A 25059-nucleotide genomic window follows, 5' to 3' on the forward strand; every position below is an offset into this window, starting at 1 on the left:
CCTGAGGTGAAGGAGTTCCACCCTCAGGGCTTCCCTGGGGCCCTGGGACTCTATGGAAATGGCTTCCTGCAGAGTCACCAGTGCCGCCCGCCTGTCCCTGTCGGACACCAACATGTCCTCCCTGTGTGACTGGCAGATGGAGTCGGTTGCCTGCTGTAGTCGCTCCATCAGCCTTTCGGGGGCGACAATGGAAGTGGCCACCCTATCCATGGCCTGAGCCATCATCTCTGATGATGCTGCCTGTTGGGTTGCCATACCGTATATGGATTGCTCCCATGCGGTATTGCCAGGTGGCTGACGGCCACCACGTCGGCAGGCACCACACCTGTCTGGGGCAAGGCGAACTGCGCCTTGCTGTGCCGGCACTGCTTGAGGCTGCAGGACTGCATTCCCCCTCTGATCTGCTGACCCAGGAACAGGATCAGATGTCGCGGAGTGTGACCCTGCATCCGTAACCACCAAAGGCGTACCTGCCAACACTGACATCCCCATTGAGGGTTCTAACCCTGGTGCAAGTGGGTCGGACAGAACAGAATCCCTCCCAGGAACACTCATCTGCGACGGCACATAGGTCTCATCATCTGAATCGACACCTGAATACAGCTCGGGGGAGGTGCAGCCAGAGACACCCCTTGAGAGCACGACCTGCAGCAGTTGTGGGTTCTCACCCAACACCACACCACGTCCCTCACTGGTGGTCGGTCGGCCCTCAGACCCCTCCTGGGTCTGCACCATCTCCACAACCCCAGCAGTATCAAGTGCGTCATCCCCTGCAAAGACATAAAAGAAAACAAATGGAAACAAGCATTAGCACTATGGCACAAAATTAGGGCTGAGAGGCTACAGAAACAGTACTTGATTGACACATGTCCCACATGACTAAAACCCTCCCATGCATGCACCGTCACTGCGTGTGAAGGGGAGGCAGATGGCACACATTGATGACACCAAGATGGAAGATGAACATATTTGCTGCATGCTGCCTAGCAGTGGCATCACACATTGGCCAGTGATTGGCAGGTCAAATACACATGCCATCACACAGATGGCATGTACCCTAGCCATGAAGTGAAGAGGGAGAGGAGGTCACCAATTGTTCATTCAGTCCAGTTTGCTAATGTAATTGATTTTTTCATTGAAATGGTTCAAATATTTAACCTGCAGCTGCCAGTCCAAAATGGTCCTATAGCACAGGGACATGTCTAAACTAATCATGTCCAGGAAACTAAGCCAGTCCACTGTACCATAGCCATGTCAGACATGTTACAATAGGACTGAGAAATCACGAGTAAAAGTGGTGGTATGCAAACAATCTGCCTGAATAAACAGAGGTAAATAAGCAACAATGTTGTGGCAAGATGACACTTCAAGGGCAACTGGCGTGGTGTTGGGCTGGATGTCTAATGTTGGCAGAAGGGATGCTGCTATACCCAAAAGCTGGTGCGCAGAATGTATAGGAAGAGGCACATGGGTGACCCAAACCACTCAGGCACATACACCCTCACCTGGCACCCAAACAGAAGCCCTCCCACACACACCATGCACATGGATGACACACACATGCATGTGCACTCACCGGACAATGCCTCGTAATCTGCCAGTTCTCCCAAGCCTTGGATCTGTTCCTCCGTGACGTAGGTCCCAGCAACCTGCTCATGTGGAGTGAGTTCTAGGTCGTCTGCTGGAGACCCACCTCCAGTCACTAGAGTTGCGGCATGACTTGAGGCCAGCTTAATCTTTGCCATACGCTTCAGGTCATTCCAGCGCTTGTAGCATTCATTAGCTGTGCGCCTCACGATTCCAAGGGCACTTATGACGTCCGCAATGGTCTGCCAGTGTGCCTGACGTTGTGCAGGTGTGGTCTTGGATCCTGCAACAATCACCATTTCGCAGTCATGTGCGGACATATACTCTACAAGTGCATTCAGTTCGGCCTCATTGAAGCTGGGCTTCCTTGACGGGCCGGACTGTGTAGCCGTGTCTGGGGCATCAGCCTCTACTGGACGAGCACTCTTCCTCTTCCGCTTGGAAGGTGGTGGGGATCCTGAGTGTCCTACGCCGCTCTGGACACTAGGGGCAGGAGCGTGGGATTGCACACTCAGCATGGGAGTTGGTGCAGGCATTAGCTAAAGTGTGATGGTGTCAGGGGGAATGTCAGCATGATGGACTTGGACTGACACTGTCCTGGCTGGGTGTGTGAGAGGTGGGGTGGATGGAGCCGCAGCTGCCCCTGCAGCCTCCCCAGCCTACGCGGGGCAGCAGATGACCTAGCTGCCCCTGATCCACGTGGCCTGATGACACCAACGTTCACCGGCGCACGTGGCCTAGACCTGCTGACCTGGAAGTCAGCCATGGAGTCACCCTGTGCCAGGTCTGGTTCCACAGTGAGCTGGTCCAACAAGGGCTGAGCATGGATGGTGTCAGCCACGTTAACCTCAACCGGGGGGGGCATGGGTGTCCCCGACTGCTCCTCCACACATGGGGGACTAGGGGCACCCTGCAAGTCACGGCCACGTCCCCTACCGGATCCACCACGGCCACCACTTGGGGCTCGGCCACCTTTGCCACCCTTACGGCTTGTTCGCCTCCCAGCCATGGCACTGATGTTATTGTGCGTATGGGAGTCGATGTGAACTATTGTCCTGGGCAATTGGGAGTCAAAGGGGTTGGGTACCAGATGGTAATCGTACCCTAGTGCTCTAGCAAGGCTGTATGTCGCCCCTGGGGAAAGATGAGGGGTCACGCAACGCACAGGCACCCCAAAAAAGGGAAGTAAGGTGCACGCAACCCCTCCTAGACCACGTGCATGGAAAAATAAACCTGCACTACGCTGTAGCACCCAGAAACACAAGAATGAACGTATGCGTGTCACATGCAGCCTAGAATGACCTCTGAAGGGATACGCGACACACGGGGCAAGCACAGATGTTAAATACGTGCACGACTCACCGTCTGCCAGGAACAAAAGCGTGAAAAATATGCACGTGTGCGCGTTGGCAACACCCTGCCAAAAGAAGAATTGTACGCTGTCTGAGGAGACAGGACAACAGCAGAAGGGAACGCTGTTTGAGGAAACAGGCCCAGGAAAAAGAGGAAAAGTGAAAAAGCTGTCAGAGGTAACAGGGAGTACGAACTGGAAACGCCGTGAAGTAAATCGCGTGTGAACCGACACGAAGTACAGATTTCACCCACTCGCTCTCCACGAAAAGCACGTACAAGGAAATGGCGTTCTACACGTACCTTTTATACACACGTCACAGACGCGCATATGCGATGAGGCCATTTCCACCAATTACGCGCTTTGACACTCGGACGTGTATCTCTTTTTTTTACACGCGCCCTTCTCTACGGCCATGCGCGTGATGTCACAGCTGCGCATGGTGGCCTTTGGCCCAATGAAATCGCATATGCGAGCACACGTGGTAAAACTGCACGTCCGAGTGTCATCGCGTGTAATCGGAGGGAAGTGAGCGTACACGCGATTGGCCTGGGTACGTGTATTTCTGGGGTGCGCAGGAAGTTTCACACATGATTGGTGGAAATCCACGTGTGCTCTGTCATCACGTGTAATGAGAGAAACACCCACGCGCGTCACGTCACAGATGCGCTTACGCGCTAAGGGCCTTTGGTCCAATGAAATCGCATATGCGTGCTGACGTGCATATGCGCTAAGGGCCTTTCCTCGATTTACACGCAGACGTGCAGGATTTTCACATGCAAAATCACTCCGTATCAAGCTGGCCACGCGTAAGCACACGGAAGACCACGCTCCTGCCCACAAGGCCGAATTACTGCCCCCCAGAGCCCCGAGCACGCTCCCACCTGCCATCTGCTGCTGCCTGACTGCCTGCTGCCCACGTGCCCTGCCATTTGCTGCCTGCACATCAGCCAGGGGTGCTGTTGCTGTGACCACCCCTGCTGGAACCGAAGACTCCCGACTGGGATTCCATCGCTCCAGAGCCCAGCCCCAGGACCCAGTTGCCCACCCACTCCTGCCTCTGGGGTTGTCATGTCGGGCACTGCAACATCTGGCACCACTGACAACCCACGGCCAGAGAGGCAGAGGGGCCCCAGCTTCAGTGCCAGGGAAGTTGGTGTCCTGGTGGAGCAAGTCCTGGGGCAGTATGATGCCCTCTCCGGAAGTGTGCGCGCTGACAAGGAAGGACGGACTCGGATCTGGACGGACATCGTGACTGCCATCAATGTGGAGGGGGTGGCAGTCCGCGACTTCCAACATGTCAAGAAGCGCTGGGAGGACTTCAGGTCCAGTACCCTGAACAAGGCCCGGCGCCTCTTGAAGGCAGCGGATGCTAAGGGGCGCCGGGGTCACTTGTCGGAAGATCAGATGAGGGTCCTGGAACGCATATCCCCAGCGCTCCACGTCCAGGTCCTTGAGAGGCAGATCATGCCCACCTTCCTTAATAATTCTATTGTATCTCTCCCCAATACCATTTGTTTGTGGATGATATATGGCACTTGGTTTATGGACAATGGCTCTCTTCTCGAAATACAATTCCATTTCTTTTGATTTTAATTGTGTACCATTATCGGTGAGAACTACACCCGAGTAGCCCTCACGCTCACACTATTCTTCCAAAAAATCAGTAATTTTTATCAGGACATGAGGTGTTATCTTCACCTGCGCCCATCTTGTCAAAACATCCACGACCATTATACAATATGCATGACCGCCATCACTCCACACCGGTCCCAGCACATCCATCAGCCACTTCTCCCTGGTCTTTCTGGTATATCCATTAAAGCCATGGGACACCTCTCACTCACACACCTTATCACTATTAGCACAAAGGACACAGTCCTGTACTTTCTTTAGCTGTGTATCGCACGCCGGCCACCAGTAACTGTTCCTTATCATATGCTTTGTCTTCACAATCCCTTGATGGCTCTCATGACCAAGACGTATTATTTTCTCCTTCAAACCCTCTGTGGGTACCAGTTTGTCCCCCTCATAAGAATGCCATCACACAAATGTTGTTCGTCTCAAGTTCCATAAGCCTTCAACACCTGCTTCTCTCGTGTCTTTACTCAATCGTCCTTCCAAAAAATCTTCAATTATAGTTTGTATTTTGTCGTCTTTCACCATTTCATTATGCCATTCCTGTTTGGAAATCGGAGATTCCCACACTTCACAAATTGTCTCTTGCTCCTCATCATCATTTTCCGCTTCCACACTGTTAGTCATACGTGACAGTCAGCAATGTAATTCCTTACTCCTGGAATATATAGCATTCTGAAATTAAACTCTTGCAATCTGGACACTCACCTTTGTATTCCTCCTGATAACTTGTCTAATTCTTTAGTTGAAAATATCTCGACCAACGGTTTGTGGTCAGTGTGTAGTTTAGATTTTGTGCCCCATACAAAAATCCTGAACTTTTCAGTAGCCAATTTCACCACCAGAGCTTCTTTTTCAATGGGTGCGTAGGCTTTCTCTGGCCCCTTCAATAATCGTGAGGCAAATGCTATCACATACTTCTTCTTGTCCTCAATTTGCGAAAGTACAGCACCTAACCCCACATTACTGGCATCTATGGAAAGTAAAATCTGTCATCCCCTCTTATAATTGTGCAATGCTGGTGCCTTCGCCAAAGCTTGCTTAATATATAGGAACTCTTCCTCATAGTTCACACTCCATACAAATTGCACATTGGATCTTAATAAACTCCTTAAGTAGTTTGTGTGATCAGCAAATCCCTTAATCAACTTAGAATAATATTCAGCCAATCCTAAAAATGTTCTCAGCTGATCGTTACCATTGGGCATGGCCATTTGCTCTATGGCACGAAATAGTTTATTTTTTGGTGAAATACCATGGGCCTCATTACAAGGTTGGCGGTAAGGCAAAAACGATGCCGGTATGGTAGCATCGTTTACCGCTCTGGTGTATTCTGACCCGGCAACCCGGTATTAACGGCACCCTAAATAACGGTGCCGCTAATAGCGGCATGGGCGCGTACATGCGCCCCTTCGGGGAGCAAATACCGGCATGCCGGTAATAGGGGGACATCCCAACCCATGCAGACATGCAAATACCGGCATCATGAAGCCGGTAATCACGGGCTGCATGATGCCGGCCATACAGGCATTGCGGACCACCCGCAAACAGCAATCAGCATACAAGGCAACTGCCACAGGTGCACACAATCCCCACAGGTGGAATCAATGGAGGCTGGACCAGTATAAAATGAGCACACCCACACACCACACCCCTTCCAACACCAAAATGCTACCACTAGCTGTTGCAATCATGGTGCTGGAGGACATGCCCATTCTGCTACAACTACAGAAACAACAACTACAGCACCAACAGCAGGCAGCACAGAGGAGACGCAGGAGGAGAAGGAGGGTGAGACAGGCCCAGCACTTACCACCAGCGCAGCCAGCATTGCCTCGTAGGCAACCACCAATCCCTCGCACCAGACCCAGCCCTTTTAACCTAACCCCTGAGCAGATCCACACCCTGTACTGGTTGGACCGTGACACCATCACCACCATAGTGGACATGATACAGAACGAGATTGCCAGCCTCATAGAAATACGCACTGCCATCCCCCTGCTACTAAAGGTGGTGTCTGTGCTACACTTCCTGGCCACAGGCATCTACCAACACACAGTGGACCAGCTTCATGGCATTTCACAGCCACTATTTTCACGCATGTTGAACCAAGTGCTGGATGCCCTCCTGAAGCACGCAACCAGCACTGGCAGGCATGCCCAATTGTGTTGGTGCCCTCAACTGCACCCATGTGGAATTGGTAGTCCCCCATGCTATAGAGGCGGTGTACCGCAATCGCAAGCAATACCACTCCATCTATGTACAAATGGTATGTGACTCCAGCAAGATCATCACACATTGCTGCGCCCGATTTCCCGGATCAACACATGATGCCATGGTACTGCGTAACTCCACGCTACCCTGTCACATGGAGCGCCATGCTGGACCACGTGCCTGGCTGCTTGGTGAGTTGCACAACTGTCCCATGGCAGTGCTTTGGGGTACTGACGTGTAGGGATGCATAAGGGGGGGCATACTGCACCTGGGTGGGAAAGGGGGGGGCATACTGCACCTGGGTGGCAATAGCCGGTGATTGGAGAATGCATGCAGAGCTAAACACTCCTGACCTGAACCGGCCAAACGGAACATGACACATTACTGGGCCACGTATCACAAATAATGCATATCGATGACAACAAGTAAGAGGCACAACCAGACCACCATGGTGATGGCAAGCAATGCATGAATGAACAGGATGGCAACTGTGGCAATGTGGTCAGTGTGACCATGCATAGTGAAGAATGAACAGCATGAATTGGAGGCTAAACATTGTTGCACTACCACAGCACATCTGCCACAGCATGCATGATTACACCCTGCATCATCTATTGAACGCCATTCAGACTACCACACCTCATAGCAGTTTAGAATGCATCTAGGTGACAATTTTGCATACGTACAGGGACATGTGCATGTCCACACCAAATAACTGCCGCCATGACTGTGCTTCCTGAAGGTGCCAACTCAGAGTGACACACACCTATTTGTATTTGCTTGCAGGTGACGGAAGATATACCTTGAGGCCGTGGCAACTTACCCCTGTGCGGAACCCGCAGAACAGCCATGACGAGGAGTACATTTGTGTGCACACCCGCACCCGTGTGGTGATAGAGCAGACCTTTGGCCTGTTGAAGGTGCATTTCGGCTGCCTAAGCAGGTCTGGTGGGGCACTCCTATATAGGCCTGAGAAGGTGGCAAAGATCACCATGGCCTGTGTCATGCTGCACAACATGTGCGTCCGGAAAAATTTACCACTGCCACCTGACATTGACATGCATGCCCCGGTTGAGGATGATGATGATGGAGACGGAGGCGAAGTAGCCCCCCTGCTAGTACATGATGCATGGGATGGCCATGCAGTATGCCAAGCACAGATTCATGAATACTCCTGACCCACAGGGACTATGAAAGACATGTGTCAGTCAGACACTGGGCCAATGTGGACATGCACACAGGGAATGTTGGGAGTTGGGAACTGAACACCGTAACACATTAAATGGATGCACACGAAAATAAGAATGTCCAGCCATGGATTTTTCTTATCACGTGTGTATTATTTACAACAGCAAAAATGTGCCCACTCCCCCCTCCCTAACCCCCCAACAAACTCCCAGACCCCCCCAACAAACTCCAAAAACCCCCCACCCAACAGCAATACCCCCAATAGACTCCACAAGATGCACCCCTTCACCCCCAACCTTGTGTCCCACTCCCATTGTCCACCCACACTACTTCCGGGACTTCTTCCTGTACGGAGATGGCATTTGAGTGTGCCTTGCACTCCTACGTGTCTGGCGCACTGGGCTGGTGGGGACAGATGAAGCTGGTGTGGAGGTAGTAGGTGAGTCGCTGGCAGGTTCCACACCTCCTGCAAGCCGTGGCCGCTGCATATGGAGCAGCTTTGAAGTCAGCACCTGTGTCACCGCCCCCAGCCGAGCCGATGCATTAACAGCAGCGGTTGTGTTGGCTTCGATGGCTGCTGTGGTCCCCGCAATTGCTGTGGCAATACCCCACCTGGTTTCCTCCCCGTCCGCTATGTACTGGTGGAGTAGGTCTAACATGGTCTCCTGTTGGGCCTCCACCATCGACAATCGTGTCTCCAGGGTTTTGGAGGGAGCTGGAGTGGTGGGTTGTGCAGTCACGTGGACGCCATTTTCGGGACTGTACTCCTCAGAGGTGGGTAGGTCACAGTCACGGAGGCAGGGATCAGCTTCACTGCAGGTGGGTGACTGCAGGTGTTGGGGTGAGGGGGTAGGCACAGGGCTCTGGGTGGCCGGGCATGTCACCTCGGTGTCTCCCTCAGGCTCCATACTGGCATTCAAGTCTTCCCCAGTGGAGGCGGTTGCTTCCAGGAACTTCCCTTGGACAGGTGTGGGTGTGGCCTGCTGGGTCAATTGTGTGTCAGGCACACTGGCAGCAGGTGTTGCTGGCTGTGTCCCAGCTCTCACAGGCACACTGGTAGTGGCTGTGGCCTGCTTGCCTCCAGCGGAGGTGGTGGTGGTTGCCCTCTTCTTAGGGTGTGAGGTGGATGCCCTTGCGGTGGTCTCCTGGGTTGCTTCTTCCTCATCGGTGCCTGGGGGGTAGAAGAGATGCAGGGCATCAGTGATGGTGTGACAGGGCAGAGGCATAAGATGGTGCTGTTCATTATTCATTTGATCATGCATTCATGTCTTACAGGTGTGTCACGCTGGGTATTCAGAGGGGGCATGTTAGCATTCACTGCATGGCAGGTGGCATGCCGTTGATTTGGGGTTTGTGAGATGTATCACATGGGCAAGGTCCAGGTGTGTTGGCTGTGTGTTGGTTATGGGATTGGCACTCAGCATGCCTTTCAGTGTGGCATCGTTTGGCCCGCCATCTGGACTTGGATATGGTCATGTCGGTGTTGGGACATGCATTGCCTTGCCTAGACTCTCTACCACTTCACTTGTGCTATGTCATGGTCTCCCCTACAGGGATCTGCAGGGTCATTCACCTCCTTCCGCGGTTGATGCCGCACCCGTCTCCATCTCGCATAATCCCTCAATGGACTCAGGACTGATGAATCTGCTAGCCGTCTCCTCCCATGGCATCAATTTGGCAGGGGGGTGGGCACCCCCGCCTGTGGACATGGCCTCCCTCCGATTGTTGGCCATGATATTGCATACCCTCAACCGGAGGTCATCCCACCGCTTACTGCGCACACTGCGTGGGGTGGTACCTACGGCTGATACCTCGTGGGCTACCTACTGCCAGATTTGCCTCTTTTGTTGCTGCACCTCCCGCTTCTTGTCGTGGGATTGGATTATGTCTGCATGTGCAGCTAGAGTGTCTGCTAACATGGTCAGCTCTGCGTCTGAGTAATGCTGTTTCCGCAGCCGGGGGGTGGTCTTCCTGGTAGCCTTTGACATTCTCTATAGTTTTCCACTGTGCTCTCCAGTTATCGACTACTGGTTCGGGAGTATTGCAATGGATTATGGTTTTAAAGATGGCCGCCGTCCATTTCCCGTTCCTGCGCGATGACATTATTTCCGGTGATGCCGCTATCAGGGGGTTGAAGGGCCTTTAGCGGCATGCCGGTATTTCCATTACCGGCATGGGGGTTCGCGCGTGCTCGCGCACTCATAATCATCCGCTATTAGTGGGTTCATACGAGCACGGACCCCCTCTTACCGGCATGCCAGTAATGAACCCGTTTTTACCGGGCTACTCGTAATGAGGCCCCATGTCTGGAAATCACGTGACCCAAATACTCAATTTCTTTCCTGTTAATTTTCGACTTTTCCTTGCTAAGTGTCATTCCTACTTTACACATTTTTGTTGACTTTCTCTAAACTTCTATCATGCTCCTCTTTCTTATCGGCATAGATCAAGACCTCATCCTGGAAAAATGTCACACATTTTCCATCAAATATTCCATACATAACTTTCAGAAACACAGAGGAGGCTGAAATGAGGCCAAATGGCACCCTGCTACATTGAAACAACCCCTATGGCGTGATAAATGCTTTAAGATGACGAGAATCTTTGTGAAATGTTATTTGATGGTAAGCCGAGGTGAAGTCAAGCGTCGAAAAATATTTAGCAGGTCCCATTGTAGAAATCAACCCTTGAATAGTGGGTATAGGAAACTGTTCAGGTATGACACATTTGTTTAATTGACAGAGATCCACACTTACTCTGAACTTACCTAAAGGTTTCCTTACTACCACCAGGTGTGTTAGGCAGAATGATGTGCAGTACCCTTTGGGAACACCACACACAATTAAGACTACAAGTGACAGTACAAATTCACCTTTGGTACAAGCCTGTACTACACAGTAAAGTGGTAGCGATGGCTGAGCAGCCAGATTTATCTCAAGAGTAAGTGAGCAGTATCAATAGTTACACAAAGGACAGCAATTACTATGATTCAAACAAACACTGACTCAAGGTTTCTGAGTAAAAGAATATACATTTATTTACATTTCAGTTGTATAACATTTCACTAAAGTAAAGCAGTTGAAAAATCACACTATTAATACACTACACCACACCCAATACATTCTGGACAAGTTAGGCTCAAAATGAATTGTGAGTAAAATGGCACTCCAGCAATTTAAAAGGGATGGAAAGACAAAGTTAGGCAGAAATTGAGTAACACCAACAAGTAAGTAAACAGGACAATCTAGAAAAAGGAACTACAGTGAGGAAATCAGATTCAAACAGGGCCTGGCCCAAAGTCAATGGGTCAGAGTCTTTTGCTCAAGATCACACAGTTCAGGGTAGTTTGCGGTTAAGTCTTTGCCAAGAGTTCCGGATGAAGTTGGTTGGCAGAAAAGTTAGTTTAAAGAATGGAGAAGGACACGCCCTCGGATTGGCAAAAGGTTTCACATACTTTCACCGCGGCTGGACGAAACGAACAACCGGATTTGAACAGTACCTTAAATGGAGAAGAAGGCTGTAGCTGAGGCGAACGTTCCTCGCACGTCCTGCAGGCTCACGGTTCCTGAAGCGACTGTCAGACTGACACGAAGTAGGAAGACTGGAGGGACGTGCACTGCCCAGGGAAGAAACCAGCAGCAGAGCAAAGCAACGAATAAAAGGTGCTTTCCTTAAAACGCAAGCAGGGTCCGTTCCTCCTGGCTATCCGGTTCACTGTAGCTCTGTACAGCAAATTTGACCAGAGTAGGGAGCCGAGCTTGGAGTTTGGGTGAACTGGTTGGTCCCACCAGCTCAAGGGGAGAAGATTCCTTGCAGATCTTCCCTGTTGTTGGAGTATGAAGATTCAGACCTGCAGCAGTGCTTCACTGGGCGTTTCAGTCATTGTAGGGGTCCTCTTCTGTCAGCTCCTCTTCGGTTCTCTCGTTCCAGTGGCGACTCTGCCTTTCCAGCCCAAGAGACCTGCTTTTTATGCAGTTTTCCCCCATTCACACAGCCTGGTTGTCAATCACACAGCAGGGTGGCTGTCCCTCCGGGACAGTCACCACAGCCAATCAGATCAGAGTGCGACATGGGTCTCCAAGGAGACCCTGTGCCGGGAGTCCTAAACCCCTCCCTCACATCCAGTCCCCCCATACATACAGGCGCCTAAGGAGGACTTCTGTGTAGAAGCTCGTAAAAGGTCGGCGAACAAAGGAACCAAAGTTGGTTTGGCACGCAGAGTGAAACACAAGAAAGACTTTTACAAAAAAAATGGCGAATAAACCCAGCTGGAACTGTATAAAAACGTATATGGTCTAGCGGATTTAAGTTTGCGGCTACCAAGATAGCCTAAAACAATACCATGGTTATTTAAGATAACCGCGGTAGGAAAAATATGGTAGTTACCACTGCCACCAGCCAAGTCTTAATGAAAAGGGAGTGAAACAATGCTCCAAGAGAAACAGACAAAAAGGGATAAGTATTAACCCTTTTCAGAACTGCATTTAAGGTAGTTTGTAGTGGGTCTGTGAGTTTTAAAAGAGACTAATACAGTCAATGGCAACTTTACATGTTTCTGGGAGACAGTAGTCAGTCCAGAAAAATGAAGTCGGAATTGGGAAGTCTAAAAGACAACCCTGTGTCACTGCACTGAAGGTGCTGTGTAACACACAGTAAGAAGATGATGCTTATGGAGTAGGTGAAGCTCCACAGTCTATGAACTCTTGGAGTTGTGTCAAGCACCCTCAGGCCTCCCAGTAAGAGGAGACAGGAGCTCACTAGGCCTGCAAGGGAGAGGACCGTAAGAAGCTCATTACCCAACAGGACTCTCCCAGGCACTTCACTCTGCACACTAACAGGTATCTTGAAAGTCATATCATTACCCTGGATGAGAGCTGGTAACTGGGGAAGCATTTGCACAGGGCCTCCAGATAACTTGGTGAGGCATTTGGGTGCCTTAGCAACATCCTCCACCTTGAAAAATGATTCATCCACCACAGTTATGCTTGCTCCAGTGTCTCTGATGGCAGAAGTCTCCTGGCCATTCACAAGAACACTATCTTTATAATACTCTTTAGTATTATCTGGGATGGAATTATAGACATCTAAATTCTGTTGTTCCCACAAGCCCAGGGACACTAAAGAAACACTAGCTGAGACTCTCATGGGTTCATCAGCCAGTAGGTGAAAGTTTCCACGGGCCATAGGTACTTCTTCCTCTGGGGAGAAGGCTAAGGAGACAGTGTTGACCCGTGAAGGTTTACCCTTACATCTGGGATCACCTTTCACATGGTCAGTTAACCCACAAACATAACATTTCCCAAATGTCTTGATGAATGGGGGTTTGTTCTGACCTCCATCTGGTTTGGGTCCAGATGGTGCACTAGCCCGATTCGGTTTCCCTTGTGGTTTACCCTTATGTTGCTATTTGTGGATCTCTTTTGGATTGGAGGTATTTGAATTCTCCTTGTTATATTTCTTTGGCTGCTTTCCCTCTTCCTTCTTCCGAGTTGCCCCAGAATCCTTGTGAGTAGCCCTGTTGGCAACCCACGAGTCAGCAGCCTTAGCTAACTTCTTTGGATCTATCTCCTTAGAATCAGCCAAGAGCTGGCTGAGCTCAGGCATCATAAATTGACACCAACATAACAAGATTTTTCATACCTTCATAAGTGTTCACTCTGTAACCCTTAACCCAACCATCTAAGTTTTTCAAACAATCACATATCCAGGTAGGCCAAGGGGTGCCATCATGCTTTTTGAGGGTCCTAAATCTCTTAAGGTACTGGGAAAGGGTCTTCCCAAATCTAGCAATTAAAGCTAGCTTCACACACTCATAATCCATCCTATCCACCTCCCCCAACTCCATCACAACATCAGAGGCAACAGTGGGTAGCCTAGAGAAGAGCCAGGGAAGTAACTGATTCCCTATAATATCTTGAATCCCATGGTTATATTCAAACATTGTCAACCAATCCAAAATATCAAGTTTAACCTCATACATGCCCACAATTTCTTGAGGCATACAGGGTCTCTTAGGACTGGAAGACCTAGAAGACTCTGCCTTCGAGAGAAGCATTTTCAATAGACAACTTTTCAATTTCTAACGCATGGTTCATCTCCATTTCTCTGAGCTTATGTTCTTGATGCTTTTGTTCAGTTTGAGTATTTAAACTTTTACATTCCAATTCGAGCCTCATACTTTCTAGAGCAATGAATGTAGGACTGAGTGTAGGACCTGTAGGGGTCCCAGTGGACAAGGTTGAGGTTGCTGAGCAGGTAAGGGAGCAGTGGGGCCTACATTATGAAACACACCTACTTCCTCTAACTCATCAATAATAGACACATTATCATCCTCATTATTTTCCACATTTGCTGAGGGGTCAGGTATTTCAGAGCCACCCTCCAGACTTTGTTTCTCTAACAACCTTTCAATCAATTCAGACTTTTTGCCTTTAACAGAGAAATTCCTTTCTCTACACAGATTTTTCAGATAATCCACAGTGTAACACAGGAGGGTCTCCTGACTGTTGCTTTCCATATCAGAAATGATTAATATTGCTTTTTAGTGATGTTAGCCTTGTGGTTAGGTGATCCAAGGTAATATCAGCACTCTAAGTGTAATCACTATACTTGATCCTCACCGCTGTACATCAGTGTTAGGCAGAATTATAAGCAGTACCATTTGGGAACACCACACACAATTAAGACTACAAGTGACAGTACAAATTCACCTTTGGTACAAGCCTGTACTACACAGTAAACTACCAGCGATGGCTGAGCAGCAAGACTTATCTCAAGAGTAAGTGAGCAGTATCAATAGTTACACAAAGGACAGCAATTACTATGATTCAAACAAACACTGACTCAAGGTTTCTGAGTAAAAGAATATACATTTATTTACACATTAGTTGTATAACATTTCACTAAAGTAAAGCAGTTTAAAAATCACAGTCTTAATACACTACACCACACCCAATAGATTCTGGACAAGTTAGGCTCAAAATGAAGTGTGAGCAAAATGCACTCCAGCAATTTAAAAGGGATGGAAAGACAAAGTTAGGCAGAAATTGAGTAACACCAACAAGTAAGTAAGCAGGGCAATCTAGAAAAAGGAACTACAGTGAGGAAATCAGATTCAGACAGGGCCTGGCCCAAAGTCAATGGGTCAGAGTCTTTTGCTCAAGATCACACAGTTCAGGGTAGTTTGCGGTTAAGTCTTTGCCAAGAGTTCCGGACGAAGTTGGTCGGCAGAAAAGTTAGTTTAAAGAATGGAGAAGGACAAGCCCGCGAATTGGCAAAAGGTTTCACGCACTTTCACCATGGATGGACAAAACAAACAACTGGATTTGAACAGTACCTTAAATGGAGATGAAGGCTGTGGCTGAGGCGGACGTTCCTTGCAGGTCCTGCATGCTTACGGTTCCTGAAGCGACTGTTGGACTGACACGAAGTAGGAAGACTGGAGGGTCGTGCACTGCCCAGGGAAGAAACCAGCAGCAGAGCAAAGCAACGAATAAAAGGTGCTTTCCTTAAAACGCATACAGGGCTCGTTCCTCCTGGCTATCAGGTTCACTGTAGCTCTGTACAGCAAATTCGACCAGAGTAGAGAGCCTTGCTTGGAGTTTGGGTGAACTGGTTGGTCCCACCAGCTCAAGGGGAGAAGATTCCTTGCAGATCTTCCCTGTCGTTGGAGTATGAACATTCAGACCTGCAGCAGGGCTTCACCGGGCGTTTCAGTCATTGTAGGGGTCCTCTTCTGTCAGCTCCTCTTCGTTTCTCTCGTTCCAGTCGCGACTTTGCCTTTCCAGCCCCAGAGACCTGATTTTTATGCAGTTTTCCCCCATTCACACAGCTTTCAATCACACAGCAGGGTGGCTGTCCCGCCGGGACAGTCACCACAGCCAATCAGATCAGAGTGCGACATCAGTCTCCAAGGAGACCCTGTGCAGGGAGTCCTAAACCCCTCCCTCACATCCTGTCCCCCCCAGACATGCAGGCACCTAACGAGGGCTTCTGAATAGAAGCCCGCGAAAGGTCAGTGAATAAAGGAACCAAACCTGGTTTGGCACGCAGAGTAAAACACGAGAAAGACTTTTACAAAAAGAAATGGTGAATAAACCCAGCCGGAACCGTATAAAAACGTATATGGTCTAGCGGGTTTAAGTTCGAGGCTACCAAGATTACCTAAATAGTACCAGGGTTATTTAAGATAACCGCGGTAGGAAAAATAGGGTAGTTACCACTGCCACCAGCCAAGTCATAATGAAAAGTGAGCGAAACAATGCTCCATTTGTACTGGGTCTATGAGTTTTAAAGAGACTAATAAAGTAAATGGCAACTTTACATGTTTCTGGGACTCAGTAGTCAGTCCCAGAAAAATGGAGTCGGAGTTGGGAAGTCTAAAAGACAACCCTGTGTCACTGCACTGAAGGTGCTGTGTAACACACGGTAAAAAGATGATGCTTATGGAGTAGGGGAGGCTCCACAGTCTATGAACACAAGAAAATGTTCAACACACACAGCAAAACACATGTAAGAGTGGGAAAAAAGGCTCACACTCTTACCAGGTGAAACTAATAAATCCTAGAAATCCAGCAAAGCTGCTGTGGGACTCCATAGGTAAGGGAAATTAGCCATCCTGGAGAATTCGCCCTAACAAGGGGTGACACCCATTCCGAGGCATTGATACGTTCTAAAATACCTTGCTTCTCTAATTCTTTTAGTTAATCTTTTACTTCACTTCTCATGGGTAACGGTAAGATGCATCGTTTTTGTGCAACAGGTTTGCACCCATCCTTCAATACAGTAGGATGCGTGAACCCCTTTAGGCATCCGATTCCTTCCTTGAATGCCTCATATTCTGTTATGCTCTTGTGCTGTTCCACATCTTAAATTGCAAATACTGCTTCATCAGCATTCGGATCCAGGCGTACATTCAGGAGTCCTTGATGTGTCCTTCAGCATGTCTCCCTTTGAAATCTGGTTTCACTTTGAATCAGCCAAGTAAATCATTCTTTACCCCTCCATATGCTCTGGGTTTTATTTCAACCTCTTGTAAACATTTAGGGCTGATTCTCCTCCACACCCTTTCCGCAATGAGAGTGTATTTAGCACCTGAGTCAGCCATCATGGTGATTGGAGCGTCATTAACATGTCCAATTGTCATTGGCTTGTCCGTTGTATCTTCTCCATCTCCTACAGCAGATATACATTATTCTCCTTCATCACTTTCTTAATCCCCAATCCAATTGGCAGAATTTTTGTTTCTACAATTTGTCACTATGTGATCTTTGCCTTTGCAAATCCTACATATCATCCTTAATGCTGGGCATTTTAGACTGTTGGCTAGATTGGAGTGGCTGTTACACCTATAGCAGGTTCTAACCATTCTTTGTCCTCTTATGTATTGTCCTCAGCCACGTCCCTTTGTGTCCGATATTCTTCCAGAGCCCCTATTCATTGCCCCTCTGCTCTCGCCGTTATATCTGAAACCTCTGTTATCGTTACTCCATCTTCTTATTCCACCTTGGCCACTCATCAACGCTATGGAATCATTACATGGCTGCAGGGTAGCTGCAGGTGTGGGCCTAACAGCAGTCACTTTTATTCTGTCCTCTAAAGTCTTTGCACACTTTTCCGTATGGTCAATCTCTTTGGCCACCCTCAACACTGTTTCCAGTGGTGGCTCATCCTCAGCCCGCAGCCTTTCTGTTCCTTTGCTTCTTCTGCACTCTGACATAAATTGGTCCCTAAGTCTCTCATCCAACTGTTGATTAAATCTGCAAGTTCTTGCTAGTTTGTGTAATGCAGTGATATATTGTTCAACACTCTCTCCCTCTTTTTGAGTGCATTTACCAAACGTGTACCGCTCTAGACTTGTGCTCAGTTTCTTCTCATAATGATTATTCATTTTCTTCATGGCTTTTTCATATTCGTTCATATCTTGACCCTCATCAGTGCTTAGGTCCGGTAGATGCTCAAATTATTCCTGGCCAGCTGACCCTAGACAGTGGAAAATAAAGATTTCTCTACTCAAAGATCTTTAGCCATCTTTTCCAGGTTATAGATGGCTCAATAGCCTCTGGTAGGAACATGGTAGGCGGGGAAACGCTGTGCATGGCCATACCTCCACCACCTCTGTGAGTAGCTGTGGTGCTATACTATCTGTTTAGCTTTTGACCAGTTCACATATACAACATTCTATTCATTGCACTGCATTTCTCTGTTAACAAGTCTCCCAAGTAAAAATTCTTAAATTCTTTTTCTTTTACTGGGACGAGGAGGATTGTATTTAGAACAAATATAAATCAGCATAATGTTGCCTGGTCCTTGAAAATGGCCGCACATCACGTGACACATGGGCTAGGTGCTTTCTTTGAATGCTTCCTGACTTCTTTTCTTTGTTTTTATTTTATGAGCAGGATGCAACGGAGCACCGTTGCCCGTAACTGTCGGCACAGTTGCGAGCACACCCATTTATCAATGTCGCTCCGTCCCGATCACATTATTTCTGTTGCAGCCATCGCCGTTTAGCAGCTGGCTGCACACTGGTCTATTTAGGCAAGGCAGGGCTCGCTCCTTCCTCGTCGCCACCTGAAGTACGCGTTCTGGAGACGGTAAGAGAGATTGTACCTATTTTATTAATATGGGTTTGTGTGGGATGGTGCGAGCCCCGCTCTCCAGCCATACCAACGGTCCTCTGTCCTCTCCCACGCGCTCTCTTCCTTGAGCTAGTTCCACTTACATCGCGTCATGGTTCCATGACACAATGTAGCCCAACACTGGAGGTATGTGCAATAAGCATATCTGTCGTACTCAGGCTTTTGAGTTGTCTTGGGACCATGGACCTTAGCCTTGCTACTTTGATCCCAGGTGAGTATAGGCCCCTCTGCCTTTCAGTCGAAGGTAACTACTTCTGGCTTTGGGTTAAGATATTTCTTTCCATTCTGTGCTTCAGCTATGGCTCCTGGAGCAGCCTATCATAAACTGACCAAGTATCACACATAGGCCAGATGTGTTTCCCAAAACCTACTTTATAAAGGCAAACTAAAGCAGTAACTCAAACCTGTCATAATGGATTCTCTCTTTTTCAGTCCACAAGCAAAGCCTCAGTCTCTGGTAATCTCATTGGCAATGTTCTTGGGCAACAAGCATATGGTGAGAGGGGAGTCCTCCTTACGGGTCTCTATTGTGCACTGAAGCCTGATTGTTACCTCTGTAGTTGGTGTCATGCTGGACCTAGCCTGAAACTAAACCAGAGGAAGAGAGCAGTCCACCACAAGTATTTATTATTTAGTGTTTATTTTATTTGGATAGCGCACCAGGCCCCGGCGGCAACCGGTCGCCTCACTTAGTTACAACATGATAAGGCAGGCAGAGCAATAATTACAGAAGTTACAGAAATATAATAACAGTAGGCAGGCAGAGCAAATTATTATTTACAATGTTACAGATATATACAAGGCACATCATAGCTAGAGGTCTTTGGCGGACAGCCAAGCTTTCGTTAAGTGTTTGAATCTAAGGAAAGAAGGCTCTGCTCTTAGCGCATTCGGGAGCGTGTTCCATAATTTGGCTGCCATTACAGGGAAGCTGGTTCCACCTGATCTTTGAAGGTTGAAACGTGGAATAACAAGGCAGTTGGTCTGAGACATTCTATGGGGTCTGATAGAGTTGTGAAGGGCAAATTTGTTGGCCAAGTAGCAAGGTGCTTTGTGGTAGAGGTATTTGTGAGTGAGGGCGAGAGTTTTAAGAGAGATATGGTGTGGGACTGAGAGACAACATATGTTGCGTCTGCTGTCAGAAATGTGTTGGCGCCTGGAGATATTAAGGGCTGCTCTAATAGCATTATTTTGGACAATTTGTAACTTATTTAAGTTGCAGCGGTTGGTGCCCAGTTAGAGTGCATTACAATAATCAATTTTGGGTAGCACAAGAGTCCTGGCGAGTGTGACGCAATTGGATGAGGAGAGAAAAGGGCGGCTAGCTGTGATAAGCTTGCAGGTATATGCAGCTGCGCGGGAGACTGCATTGGTTTGTCTAGCCAAGGATAGAGTAGAGTCAATATAAATCCTCAGAGTTTTGGTGTCCTTGGCAGTTGGGGTAGTATTGCCATCAATGGTAAAGGAATTGAATGCAGGGTCAAGTTTGGTAAGTTTTAGAGGTGAGCCAAGAATGAGGAGCTCTGTCTTTTCATCCTTTAGACAGAGTCCGAGTTGCGCCATCCAGGCTTGGATGACTTGGTAGATGGCATTAACGGAGCGGGAGTCAGCTGAGTAGTCGCCTGAGATTGGGATTAGTATCTGGGTGTCATCAGCATAATTGGTGTAGGTGACACCCAGATAGTCCAAGATATCGAATAGAGGTTTTGTGAACACGTTATATAATGTGGGGGAAACACAAGAACCTTGCGGCACCCCACAGGTGAAGGCTGGGCAGCTGCTAGTGGAGAAAAGACACGCATTGATCTATTGTCCAAGAAGGAGCTAATTCCGGCTGTGGCTTTGTCGGAGAAGTGTGCAGCTGATTTGAGGTGATGACATAATATTTGGTGATTGACGAGATCAAAGGCCGCAGAGAGGTCAAGGAGGAGTAGAAGAGCAAGGTGGCCCTTGTCTTTTAGATCTTCAATCTGTGTTTTAAGATCGATAAGGGCAGTTTCAGTGCCGTGGTGCGCCTGAAACCCAGATTGCCTAAGTCCCAAGAGTTTGTTGGATTCAAGGTAATCTTGAATTTGTAGGTATGCGGCTCGGTCAAGGATTTTTAGTAGCAACGGGACCGTGGTAATAGGCCTGTAATTGGTGGGTATGCTGGCGTCCAATGTTGTTTTTTTCAAGAGACGGATGACCCAAGCATCCTTCAGGTTGTCAAGTACGATCCCAGAGCTGAAGGAGGAATTAATGAGCATGGTGATGAATGGAGCTAAGTCATGAGCTGCTTCCTTAATGATAGGCGCCGGGCAGAGATCACCTTGGCAATTTAAGGCTGCTGATGATCTTTTCCACTTCAGTAATGGAGCGTGGAGAGAAACTGAACGGAGTCAGAGAGTCTAGGATGGAGTTATTTATAATTGGAAGAGGATTGGGTTGCAGGTTAGATTGTAGGCTAGTTTGGTTATTATTAATTTTGATTTGGAGAGAAGCAATCTTGCCAAGGAGAGCCTCTTGGATTTTGGTGCACCAAGTACTATCTGTTATGCAAGTATCTGGTGCAGTGACAGGAGTTTCAAGTTCTTTTTGGATTCTGACCAATTCTTTGGTATTGGATTTAGCTTGCTCGATACGTTTGTTGTAAGTGTCTTTTTTTGCCTGGAATATAGCTTCCTTATAATTTAGGGTAGCAAGGAAGAGGCAGGATTTATTAGCTACGGAAGGGTTGCTTTTCCAGTGTGATTCCGCAATTCGTTTTTCTTTGCGCGTTGCGCAAAGTTCTAAACTGGGGTGTGAACCAGGAGTTGAGGTGAGCTCGAGGTTTACGTTTTCTCAATTTAGATGGGGCTATGAGGTCTAGGGCTTTTAGCACTGCGTGGTTAAAGGTGTCAACCAGGGCAGTGGGTTGAGAGCAAGTAAGTTCCTGATCATTAAGGACTGGTAGGATGAGAGTGAGCAGTCTGTCACAGGTTATGTCACGTTTATTACGTGTGGCAATAGCAGGCGCAACAGTAGGAGTGAGGCTGATAGGTTTGGCCATGCTCTTAAAGGTAATTAAGTTGTGGTCAGTCCACGCACATGGTTGGTTGGAAATGATATTGATAGGGCAGTTGTGGTCAGCTAACCAATCAAGGATTCTGCCCTTGGAATGTGTAGGTCTATTAATGTGCTGCGTAAAGCCTGCATTCGTGAGCATGTTGTCGATAGTCAGGGCAGCAGTGTCATTGGGGTCGGAAAGGCCAAGGTTAAAGTCACCTAGTACTGTGATTTGAGAGTTAGTTTTAGTGTTATGTGTTAGAATGTTGGATAGGTCCTCAGCGAAAGTGGATAGTAGCCCTGGTGGCTGGTAGAGTAGATGAAATGTGATGGTGTGGTTAGGGGTGACGGTCTTTACATGCTCCCCACTAGGTCTCTCACAACTTCCCTCACTCAGGGTCCTGGCTCCACAGCTTCTCATATAAACTCGGGGCACCTTCTCTAATTCCTTAGCTCTCTTTCAATCCTTGTGCTTACCCTATCACTGGCCTCTCCTTATGACTTCCCTCATCTCCTCCTCTTTTGTTCCCTCCTGATCTTTATTTCCCCCTCCACTTTCCTACCTATTGTGATTTTCCACTTTAACTCTCCACACTGGTCCACACTTCTCTTTACCCGACTCCTCACTGTTTGTCAAGTTATCTTTAGGCCCATTTTTCATATATACCTCATAGGCACCTCTATATGGAGGGCTGGATTCTTTACCTGCTGCTTCATGGCTCAGCACCCGATCTCCTCAATTTCTCTCGATACCACCTTCTCAAACCATTCTTTCCCCACTTGGATCACTATTTTGCCAGCTTCATATAGCTTTCTTTCCCAATACTGATGGGTCGTTCTCTCCCCCACCCACTGTTCCTTTTCCTAGTCCCCTGGGTCTTTTTCCCCACTCACTGGGTCTTCCTCTGCCTAGTACCCTGGGTATCTCCTTCAGCCTTTTATGTTCTTCTTTCCCCTGCCCCCTGGGTCCTCCTTTAATGACACTGCTGTATCTTTTGCTTAACCTTAAGCCAGCTTACTGGGTTCTCCTTTACCCAGACCTCTGTGTCCCTCCTCCCACCTCCTGTCTCCTACTCCAGCTTATTCTACACACTTTACCAGCTGGCTCCAAAATGAGCCCCTTATCTGGAATCCCACAGACTGGCCCTTGCACTTATAGCCTTGATCCAGTATTTCATCCTCTCTGTCTGGCCAATGGGAACTCAAGTGTGTCTCTCTATTCCACCGGTATAGGGATTGGCCAATGCGCACCGCTGCTGTGGATGTCTTAGAGTTTTGATGTTGGACTTGGGGTAGGCTAATCCCTCCCCCTCAACGGTCCTCTCTCCATTTGTCACATCCTGGCTTGCCCTTTGGGAAGAACTTTCTTAGCCCAACAGGCCTTAGGTGTTGGTGTATGGGTGTGGAGACTTTCTCTGTTGACTGGTTACCTGTTCACGCTATCTGTCTTTTTTCAGCTTTTATTCTTCACCTCTGTGTTTTCGGATATGATTCCTGCCCCCGCACAAAAGATGTCAAGCTTGTAGGTGCAGCTGTCTCCCTAGGGCCATCCTTAAAAGGACTGGAGCTTCTAAGGTGGCATTGCGATGAGCCTCGGCCTCCCACTCATGACATGGTGAGGGTAGCCAAGTGAACCTTCCATGTTGGCTTGGGGCCCAGCATTACCTGGCTAGTGATGGTACTCCACCATCAACCTGTAGGGTCAGTCTGGGGGCTCTGTCAAAGCCTCCCCCCTCCACCAACTCACAATAGGATGTGTGGTCACAAGCATTAGCAGGGCTCACAAACCCGACCTCTCTCTCCCTCTGTTAATGCCTGATGGTGCATGGAGGCACACAAGTGCGGCACTGTAGACAGGCTCCCACAGCCACTGCCAGTTTTCTGTTTCAGATTCTGGTCACATTTCCCCGACCCTAGCTAGGTTCTCTGGGACTGAAAATAGAGTTAAAATACAAACCTATGGATATGGTGGTGACCCTTGTGGGCCCTCTGTATACAGCATCGGGGGATGGCATCACAAAGCAGATGGCACTCACCAGCCCCAAGGATTCCCCAGCACTGATCCTTTAGCCTATGCATAAGACTTCCTCACACCTCTCTTCATGCAAATCACAACAGCTCAAATAGGGAAAACCCAGAATACAGTATTGGGCATGCATACTGACATACCTGTTCTCTCATGCTGGGCCCACATGCCTGCATCCACAACACCACAGAGCATCCCCAGGCTTAGCTGGAATGACAATGGGATAAACTGCACTGGTACGGTCTCTCCTTAGATAAAAAGCACAGCAACAGTGGAAACAGGTCTTTATACTAGAAAACATCTTTATTTGAGCTGTGCTATGGATAGTATGTATCAGAGGAAAGAACGCCTAGATTATGATATGATATTTCATTTATATCCCGCTCATACACAAGTGTTTCAGAGCACGACCAAGCAAAGGGGGGGAAACAAGGGAGAATAAAAACAACTATCTTACTAGGCCCAGTGACATTAAGAATACGCAAGTGCATGGAAAAGGGAAAACGGGAGAAAGTGCTAGGAAGGGGGAGAAGTAGAAAATGCAGCTCAAAGGAGAGAACAGAATAAATAATAAGTGCAATAAAATCAACAAATGCAATAAATAATTAAATAAGGGCAGAGGCAAGTCAGTGATTTCTCAGATGTATCTGATAAGTGCAGGAGAAGAATGGGGGACCGTATGGGTACAGATACATATCCCAGTGAAAGGGGTGGCTCGCAGGCAGTGCAGGACGGTGAGCAGGTACCTGAGTCCGAAGGACAAAGGGTGGCCAGGAGCATGGTGCAGAGAGAGAAAACAGATCAGCAGGGGAGAAGAGGGGCAAAGGCAGAAGCAAAGAGGAAGGACTTGAGGTGCTTCTGGAACTGGGGATGGTTCTACTCAAGTTTCAATGTGGCCGGGAGGCTGTTCCAAAGGGAGGCCCCCGCCAAAGGCAGAGATCTGCCCCCAGCTCGTTTCTTTGAGAAACGACTGACCCTGAAGGAGTTAGAAGTAGAGGAGCGAAGGGCTCGAGAGGGGAGGTATTTACGGATGGATAGTTGAAGGTATTTTGGACCCAGGCCCCAGAATTCCTTGTGGACAATACAGAGGGTTTTAAATTTAATCCTTGCATCGACTGGTAGCTAATGAAGGGATTTCAAAGCTGCAGAGATACGATCCCAGGGCTTAAGGCCAAGGACAAGTATCGCAGTCCTGTTCTGGATTGGTTGTAAAGGGCAGAGAGTGGAGGCAGGGAGATTAAGAAAGAGGCTGTTACAGTAGTCCAACCTAGAGAGAACCAGAGCTTGGGAGACAGTGAGCTGGGGGAAGGAGAGGAAAGGCAGAGTGCCTTTAAGGAGGTGCAGTAGGAAGTTTGACTTTTTATAGATGTCAGAGATGTGTGCGGAGAAGA

General features: G+C 48.4%; 1 protein-coding gene across 1 annotated transcript in view; it reads left to right on the forward strand.

Moving 5' to 3' along the window:
- Positions 1-25059, forward strand: part of LOC138582687 (volume-regulated anion channel subunit LRRC8C-like) — an 83105-nt gene that overhangs the window by 24672 nt on the left and 33374 nt on the right. The window contains exon 2 of the mRNA XM_069654237.1: positions 19051-19114. Coding sequence (XP_069510338.1) covers positions 19051-19114 — 64 coding nt within the window. The remainder of the gene's footprint in view (positions 1-19050; positions 19115-25059) is intronic.

This window comes from Ambystoma mexicanum, chromosome 3q (assembly GCF_040938575.1).
Source record: "Ambystoma mexicanum isolate Mex_15411 chromosome 3q, UKY_AmexF1_1, whole genome shotgun sequence".
NCBI lineage: Eukaryota > Metazoa > Chordata > Amphibia > Caudata > Ambystomatidae > Ambystoma > Ambystoma mexicanum.